Raw genomic sequence first — 9,591 nt, forward strand, 5'->3', positions numbered from 1 at the left:
TTAATTTAAAAAAAAAAAAAAGATCACACAAAATTTATAAAACCTAATGTGATTTTTGTTTAAACATTATTAGACTAGGAATGTAATTGTTTAGCCAAAATATATTTATATTTTGACCTCCAAACGATTCTCTCGGAATGTTGAAACATGGAAATACAGTGATATAATATTAAGAAGTAGTAGGCCCTACTAGAAGAAAGAAATGGAAAAACAAAGAAATGTGGGAACCTAGGTTTGGAGATTAAGCGTTTATGGGAATTATCTAAAATCCATCACCATAAGGTTATACCTGCCCAGGAAGGATGGAGGTCGTGGATTGCAGAACATCTTCAAATTGAGTAAGATGCAAGTTTTAGAAATACGATCAAAACTGCACGCCTCCAGCAATGAACTTGTTTCCTTCCTACTCTGAATCTAAACAATGCAGGTGTTCATGTTGGATTGGACGACGCGGGGCTTGAGATTCGCAAGTGGGGAGAAAAAAATCCTCGAAAAATTCCCGGCTCTAATAGATGGCGACAATATTGACAGGCTGCTTCCTTAACATGGCTCAAAGCAGGTCATTTCTACCCTGAAACAGAAGGCTGCTTCCTTAACATGGCTCAAAGCAGGTCATCTCTACCCTGAAACAGAAGGCTTCGCAATACAGCAATACAGGACAGAGTAATTAGGACAAAAAAATACGAGTAGCATAGCCTGAAACTCAATGTTGCTGACAACTGCCGAAAATTAGGAAATATGGGTGAGTCAATTGAACACACAATGGCAGAATGTTCAGCCCTATCAGAATCTGCCTTCCTAGGTCGCGATAACCAAGTTGCAAATTGAATACACTAACACTTGGCTTTGACACCTAATTTGATCAACAAGGATACTCCTCCTTATTACAAATACTAGCCACAGGAAGTTCTCGAGTCGGTAGATTTTAATTGCCCTGCGCTTGATCTGCTGTTTATTGATAAAAAGAAAGAAAAACGCTACAATTAATGACATCGAATTACCACTGTCTCATAATGTAAGAAAAACTGAATGGAAAAACAACGAAAATATGGGAACCTAGGCTTGGAGCTTTGGCGTTTATGGAATTTATCTACAATAACAACAGGCCTATTACTATACTGATAGGCCTACCCCAATGTTTTATCAACCGAAAGGATAATGACAACTGACCTCACAGATACCTTCAAGAACTTTAAGGCCCTTAATATCCCTATAGAGATTCTCGTTGCCTACCAGATGGCGGTACTGCTGCAGAGCTGCCACATCACCAGAAACCTATGTGGACATCGATAAAGGGACTACAATGGATGTTGTTTCTCTTTAGCGAAGCTCGACCCTGGCAGTGCCAGAGAATGAATATTAGTTATATTAGTTCTTTTTTCACAATAATAACTATTATATAATAATAGAAATAAGATTAATAATGAGAAATGCTGTATTTTCGCCACATTCAACGCATCATAGCCATTTTCCACCGGTGGTTGATTTAGAAAAATATTTTACATTTATTTTATGACAGATGTAGTGTCAATATCTAAAATAGTTTTAATATCCGTTAAAACTTAAAATCTATTCTTGTTTTTAAATAGCTCATCAAAGCTTAAAAAGACGAATCGGGACTCGGAACTTCGAGTTACTTCCGTAAACGCTTTCTTTTTGAAATGGTAAGTTGTTTGGAATAAGTTTGGAAATACTCAATACTGATAAACTAAATTTGAGTCAATATGGATCTAGTGGGCCCTAGATCTATAGAATCTTACAAGCCTTTTATAACTTATGGATACGCAAAAGAGCTAGTTATATAGAGATACTCAGTCAGATAGTAATTTATTTAAGTCTAGGCTCTAGGCCCTAGCCCTAGCCGGCCTAGTAGGCTAGGGCTAGGCTAGGCATTCTTATAGATTCTAATCTAGGACGTAACTAAGTTTACTAAAATAAAGTAAAAGTAACTTAAGACTTAAGTGTTTAATACAATTAGACAGTGAGTAGTACTACTACTTCTAGTAACTAGTCTTACTAGACTAGATGACATTCATATTGACATGTTTATGATGATAGATCTATTAAGTCATTTAAGTATTATCAGAATTTTAAATTATCATCTATTCTATTTCTATTATTGCGCTATAATTTAGTATAATGATAATCTAGTAACTAGTATCTACTTAAATCTACTAACTGTCTAAATGTCTTAAAATTACTAAGAATATAATTTTATTAGATTAAGTCAAGTCATTAATCATTAGTCATTAGAATAGATTCTTGAATTCATTCTACTTACTCTACATCTAGTTCACTGACATCTATGATCTAGTCATTCTAGTAGAGGTAAAGAGTAGTATCTAGACCTAGTACTTCATTATTTCTAGAATCTATAATTATCACATATATAAAAGTATACTGTCACTTACTTTGTATAGCTACTCAAGTCTACTGTTATTGTACTTGTAGTGTCTTTAGCCAAAGCTCTAGTTTTTAGTTTTTATTAATAATGGTAGAAAGTAGAGTCTCATGAATCTCTCTCATGTCTCAATCTAACTATAAATCTAGACTAAGCTAGAGAGTAGAATAGTGACATAACTAGATGCTATAGTATAGTATAAAGATAATAATCTTTATTATCCATAGTCATAAGGAAATTTGTCATTACAAATTACACCAAACAAAACATTATTTTATAACTATATCGACTATACTGACTATGTCTATAATATAGGAAACCAAAAAAAAAATTCACACCAGACTCATAATTTACCTGTGAAATGTTTATATCAGATAGGTAACTTGTATTTAATGATTTGATTGTCATGAGTTGATGAGAAAAAAAAAGAGTTTTTGTGTCTGTCTTTGCTATCAGTGTCTTGTATCTTTTTGGAAGGTAAAATCACAAAATTTATTATCTAAAAACTGGGTCTGGTATTTGTTAGTAGTCATGGTTGACATTGATGATAGATCTAGATTCTAGATAATAAATATAAAATGTGTGTGTCTTCCTTTAAGTTTGTAAGTGTCTGATAGCCCTGACCATTCCTTATAGTCCTAATTCTGCGGCATGGCAGGCTCTGCCAGGATATAGCTCTGAGTGGTGCAAACTGCCTAAGGTGCCCAGCTCCAGAGCATATATATATTTTTGTAAAATATAAATACATGCTTATTATTAGGCTAAATGATTTTTAAAAAGAATTTACTGCTTCTGATTTCTTTAAATCCATTTAAGTCAACTTTATTGAGCCTGTTGGTTTTTTTTTTTTTGCTCTTTCAGCTCTTCTATTCATTTTTCAAGTCATTGGTAGGGAAGGAAGTCGTTGTGGAGCTGAAAAATGATCTTTGGTAACATTTATTATAAATTTTAACAGCCTCTATTAGCTTTCTTTGTGTATGTTGTATTTTTTTTTTAAAGGCTGGGGAGTAGTTTACAAATGTTGCTTTAATTTATAAATGATAATCTTATACAAGTGTTGTAATATGGATGTTTTGGAGTGTGTGTGTGTTTTTTTCTATGGTGATGGTGTGAAGAAGTTAGCAATTGGTTCTGAATAAGGCAAGATTGGTGTCATTGTTGTCAGCAGTCTTATTTACGACAGACGACTCCAGAACACGAGAGGGAGAAGAAGTGTTATTGAAGTTAGATTTTGTTAAAAATACCATTTAATATTACTACCACTACTACATTGATTTAATTTTATCTCAATTTAAATTTGTTTATATTGTAATAAAAGTTATATGGTTTTGTTCTCAAAAGATGTTACTCAAGGTATTTCAAGTTTTATAAGTTCAGATATAATAGGCCTACAGCGGTTTGGTTGTCTACCATTAGTTTGGTGTTACAAGTCAACTACCGTCAACAACAATGGACAAATATATAATTAATTTATAAATATAATTTTATGCAAGTGGACAAATATATAATTAATTTATAAATATAGTATTAGACAAGTGATGTGATATGGACAAATTTCTTGTATTTATGTATGATGTAGAATATTTTAGACTCCTCTTACATTACAAAAGGTCTTTGCTAGTTATTGTTTTTATTTTGAATTAAGTTAAATACAAATTATTTTTTTTACAGCATTTGTGGAACACTGCACTCTGTTGACCAGTTCTTGAACATAAAACTGACAGATATCAGTGTCACTGATCCAGAGAAGTATCCTCACATGGTGAGACGTAAATATTACTACTGCATTTATTTTTTATTTTTTTTTACAATAAAGAAGTAGGTTGCATAGTCAGTGGATTTAAGTAAATGTTATAATATATCTTTTTTACAATGACCACAATTTAGACCTCTTAATTTGAAAGGGTTCTTAATATTTGATGGGAAAAGTTGTGTGCTAATCACAAATTAGCATTACAAACTATTGGCCATATGATGTCTGTCTTATGCTCCATTAAATGGAATTTTTCAAACTTTCTTTGAACACATTTTTTCCTTGTCAAGGATTCTAACTCTCTACTCGTGTAGGCACATTTTAACTCTGTTTTCTCCTTCTTCAACTCTCATACCTCTAGTTATTCTAAACTACAACGTACCGGTTCCCGGTCATTTCATCACCTGGTCACTTCATCCCCTGTTATTTTCATCATCTGATCATTTTTATCTAACAAATTGTAATTTAAAAAATCATTTATTTAAATGACAAAATTGTATCACGTTAGATTAGAATAAAATTTAAATTAAATGCCATTAAAAACTATAAAAATTGAACATGTATAAATACAGAGGTAATGAAAAAAAAAAGTGTTTTGTGTTCATCTACATCAATAAGATAGTACAGAAGACAATCCATCGATTCATATTGATGAACAATGTTTGTTATTCTCTTTGCCAGTGTTGCATGAAATATCGATAGAAAAAAAGTCCTATAAACACAATTTGTAACTTTAATGTTTAAAAGGAATTAAAGCAAAATTTATACTGGCGACATGATATCCTGAGGATGGGTGAACTCCGTCTTTATTAGAAAAAAAAAACTTATTTCAAGGCTAAAAATGACGTGCCCGTTTTTAAGAAAGAGCTATTGAAAAATAAAATAAAGTGAATCATGGTCGTACTTTCACCGCACCTTGTCCTTTGGTGATAAGCGCTCAGCGGCATGGTCATAATTATTGTAATTGCACTTCTATCTCTCAAAAGATTTCCACTACTTGCACCACACCTTGGCCTTTGATCATTACGTCTTGCGCAGGATAATATTATAATATTGCATCCCCCACATCCAATAGAAGCACTATAGCTAAGTGCACACCCAGATTTACAATATAATAATAAGATTTCTCATTAAGAATACAAAGTGGAAGAGGAAACACTATAAACACATTAGTTCTTTAGTAACATGTCATAAAATGTCAAAAAGCATTCTACATGATCATATTTAAATATAAAATATTTAATTTGGGATGAAGTGACTGTGGATGAAATGACCAGTCACCAACATACCATCTCATGGTTTCATCAAAATCTATACAATATATACAACCAAAACCATCTGCTCACCATTACCCATGGTAACATCAAGAACATGTACACACATTCCATAACAGTATACAATGACATTATGTAAAGCAACAGATAGTGTTTTGTGATTACAGAATTATATTAAATATCTGCATTAACTTAAAAAGCAGCAATTCATCGTTACATCACTAAGGATGTAATCTTTAATAAAAGTAGCTTCTATAATTTGTTTTTCTTTGTAGCTATCAGTAAAAACATGTTTCATCCGTGGCTCTGTTGTGCGGTATGTCCAGCTACCAGCAGACGAATGTGATACACAGCTGTTACAAGATGCAACGCGGAAAGAAGCAGCCCAAAACAAACAAAGATAAAAAAAAAAGCTATTGTGTATTTAGTATGTTGTCCGTGATTCTGGCAGTGATGGCAAATGACTGTGTGATTGTAAGAAAGACAGAATTTTTTTTTTTTTTTTTCTTTTTGAATGGTTGTATGTTGGACCCAGTGTGATTTTATTTTTTGATGTATAGTTGAAACAGTTTATGCACAGATTGTTGTTTTATTGATGCTTCAAGTGTATTTGTTTGGAAATCTTGTAAACTGTGTTGAAACATTTCAATCATTTCATTGTTGTTATAAATGTAAAACATTGAAAATAAAAATTTCTTCATTCTTTACTTGTATTCTGGTAAATTATTTTCAATCCATAGTTTAACAGTGCATTGCATACAGCCTAGACTTGATACAACACTAATATAACATAAACCTCAAAATTCAGAATGCCTTTACATCTCCCGAGAGTTTCCATCACGGTCTGGCGACAGTGCAAAAAATGGAAAAGTAGTTTTAGCCCACTGCTGTTGGGTCATATGGCCAAACTTTGACTCACTGTGCTCCCACTGCAGGGAAAAAGAGGAAACCATGTCTCATTCTTTCTGACTGCCCCAGAATTGCTGACAAATTCTCAACCCATTTGGTGATATACATGCCTTACACAAAACAGCAGGTTTTCTGTCCAGGGCTTTTGCAAGAGAGGATTCGAACCTCTCAAGCCCTCACTCAGAAGGAGTTTGATGAGAATTGTGGCTGATAAAAGACATTATAACTCTGTAGGGATGGTTCTACTTGAGTCTTTCAACTCTGCAACAGTTAGCTGTGAGTTTGAGAATTAATTACATGTCATTATAGCATATACAATGATGAAAGGATTTTGGAACTGGTCACTCCACATGTCCTTCACAGGTCCATGTCTCCAAAACTTAGTACTTGTAGTTGTGCCTTTCTTTAAAAAAAAAAAAAAAGTATGGAATGAGCACATTTTTATTATGCCAGTTCTGTTCATGTTATTTTCATGCTTCAAATATGCCAGAGAGCCAATCAAAACACGCTGTACGTATTTTGAAAACTTTGTTACGTGATAAAATACAAGAAGGAGGCGCAGTGGTAAAGTGCTTGGCTTCTGAACCAGAGACCGGGGGAAAATCCTGGTGAAGACATATTTTTAATTTTGGGATCTTTTGGCACCTCTGAGTCCACCCAGCTCTAATGGGTACCTGACATTAGTGAGATCTATGTGAGCCTGGAATGTTCGGCTGCACACTGAAGTTAGTGTCATTTTTGTTTTTTGCCTTTTTTCCCCTCTGACACTTTTCTTCTGCCAGCGCTATTTTCTTGTCCTCTGCAATTTGTGCGCCAGTTTTCACAGCGCGACCCCATCTATGTTCTACAATGTGCTTCTGTCTCCCAGGTGGATGGGTCAATGCTGAAGGCTTTTAGAGAAGCTATGAGGGTGTCCCTGAAGCGTTTTCTTTGTCCACCTTAGTCATATAGAAGTCGTTTAGGGATGCGGGTGTGTTCCAATCTGCAGATGTGGCCAATCAGGTATTTTTTCTTGCCATTTAACATTCAGTATTTTTCTAAAACATGTCACGTGGAAGTGTTTCAGTTCGTTTGCATGTTTTCTGTACACTGTCCACGTTTCTGAAGCATAGAGCAATGTAGGGAGGATGACAGCTAGGTAGACCCCTAGCCTCTAACTGTGTGTTTGTGGTGATACCTCGTCTATTCCAAACAGTTTTAGACAGTCTGCCATATATATATAGGCCTATATACATATATGGCTCCTTTTGTCTCGAAAGGCAATGGATGCGCCCAAATGAGTCACAGGTTTTGGCTTAATCTTGAGACGGGGCAGAATCTGGTGTGGCTAATCAAGCCAATTTTAAAACGGCAGACTTTGCCACAATTCGTACATGTGTATGCCTCTGATTTAGGGCTAGCAGACAGGGCAGCTTTCTTTTTTTCCCTCTTGATTAAAGCCGCTTCAATTCTTTTGTTCTCAGCAAGGGTTGTCCCAGCACGCACAGTCTCCATGCACTCCGGTCTTTGGCTATGTTTTCCCAAATACTTTCGCTGATGCCTGAGGCTCTCATGTCTCGCTTGCAGACATCTCTATACGTTAGTCTTGGGCGGCCCTTGGGTCTGACTCCTTCCACAAGCTCAGCATATAAGATATCTTTCGGGATATATATATATATCATTGATATATCCGTTTCTATACGAGAGTGTGCTGTCAAGATAGATAGCAGGTGAATCTGTCCACTGCATTTATTTTCCTGTCCATTTATCTTAATGCTTGGATCCCATGTATGCACATCCAATGGAAACTAATAAAACATGTAGCTAGAATATTAACAATGTGTTACTTTCCGATGAACTAATTATATGTGGGCCAATTGTCAGTGCACCATTTGACGTGAGCCCATTTTGTCGGTGAACCATTAGTCGGATTATTAATTAAAGCAGACACAGTTTCTTTGATGGACTCCGATACTGATATAAAGGAGTTCAGCTCTGCTAAAAGCATACGCCTACATTTTTTTTTATCAATGGATTTTTTTTATCAATTAAAATTTCACAGCAACAACTGTTCGTTATATTATAACATCCATATTTTTTTGTGCCACTGGAGTGCCTCCCAAATTTATGTCTTGCGCCGCCACTGAACACTGGGTGTGGGATAGAGCTGGAACACTAGATTTAAATATTCAAAACTGTATACAAGAAGATTACAATGGTGCAAATATGGTAGGCGTTTGGACTGGAATTAGCCGAGACCAATAACGAAGTCTCAAGTTAACACTCGATTATTAGGTAGCCTAAGTGTTAATCCTAGGGTAAGATTCAAAATTTGTTTTAACATAACGTGAAAGTACAATCTCAGCTGCATTATCAAATCAAAACTAATTTTAAAAATGTATTTAAGAAATCACATAAGGACAGGATTCACAGGAAAGACTTTCAGCTTTAAGTTATAGGCCTACTATGTAAAGCAGATCTAACTTCTAAGTTACAATAAAATTCTTTTTGTTTGTAAATGTATTATTATTATTTTTACATGTTTCAGATGTTTCTTCAGAGTTGGAGATAATATATTCTTCTTAGTTCAAACCACCCGCAGGACGACGAGGGATGGCAGCGGGACCATCAAGACGACCGAACGACAGTCCAGCGCGCATACCACACGACCAGGCTAGCCTACTATTATAAAGGAGCTCAGTATAGAATGGCTAAAATCAGAACAAAATATTTTTCTTTAATTCCTTTTTATTAGTAATCATTACTTAGTTTCAAAAGTTTGTTATTTATAATAATTAGTAATATTTATCTTTTACGCCACTCAATTAGGGCCTCGCAAAATATTCTTATCTTATAAAATACAGACGTACATCTTCTAAAAAAGATGATTAGGTCTACGTCTTACGGTAAGCGTCTCCCTAGGTCAATTTAGTCATGCATGTTATTCAATGACTTAATTCTGCCAAATCATTGGTTTTCCTGGCTGACTCAGGCAACCCATTCCATATATACTCTAATCGCAGAAGGAGCATTTGTACAAATTTGTCGTAGCATATGGAACAAGGAATGTGTCTTTATCTTTGTGTTTCTCGGGGGCTCGAGGTTCGACACCCGACTCGGGCAGAGTTGTGTTTCTGAGCGCCTGAAGGCAGCACGTAAAAACCTTCTCCTATACCCCCCCCCCCCACCCAAACTGGTCCACAACTGAGATTCGACCAGAGCGTTCTGAGCATGCTATAAGCATGAAAGTAGCACTATATAAAAGCCATAATTTA

The 9,591-nt window shown here is 35.0% G+C and overlaps 1 protein-coding gene across 1 annotated transcript; it reads left to right on the plus strand.

Annotated features, from left to right (window-relative positions):
* The first annotated feature begins 1,589 nt into the window (after positions 1 to 1,589).
* LOC106063727 (U6 snRNA-associated Sm-like protein LSm2) lies at positions 1,590 to 6,133 on the plus strand. Its single transcript, XM_013222175.2, has 4 exons — positions 1,590 to 1,664; positions 3,263 to 3,330; positions 4,073 to 4,163; positions 5,704 to 6,133. Exons 1-4 carry the CDS (start codon positions 1,662 to 1,664, stop codon positions 5,830 to 5,832), a joined length of 291 nt encoding a protein of 96 aa, XP_013077629.1. The 5' UTR covers positions 1,590 to 1,661; the 3' UTR covers positions 5,833 to 6,133.
* Positions 6,134 to 9,591: the final 3,458 nt, after the last annotated feature.

The sequence above is a fragment of the Biomphalaria glabrata genome, chromosome 3, assembly GCF_947242115.1.
Source record: "Biomphalaria glabrata chromosome 3, xgBioGlab47.1, whole genome shotgun sequence".
Taxonomy (NCBI): Eukaryota; Metazoa; Mollusca; class Gastropoda; family Planorbidae; genus Biomphalaria; species Biomphalaria glabrata.

Coding starts and splice junctions, on each gene's coding strand:
- LOC106063727 (XM_013222175.2), top strand. Junction 3,331..4,072: donor GAGCTGAAAAATGATCTTTG/GTAACATTTATT, acceptor TTTTTTTTACAG/CATTTGTGGAACACTGCACT. Junction 4,164..5,703: donor CAGAGAAGTATCCTCACATG/GTGAGACGTAAA, acceptor TTTTCTTTGTAG/CTATCAGTAAAAACATGTTT.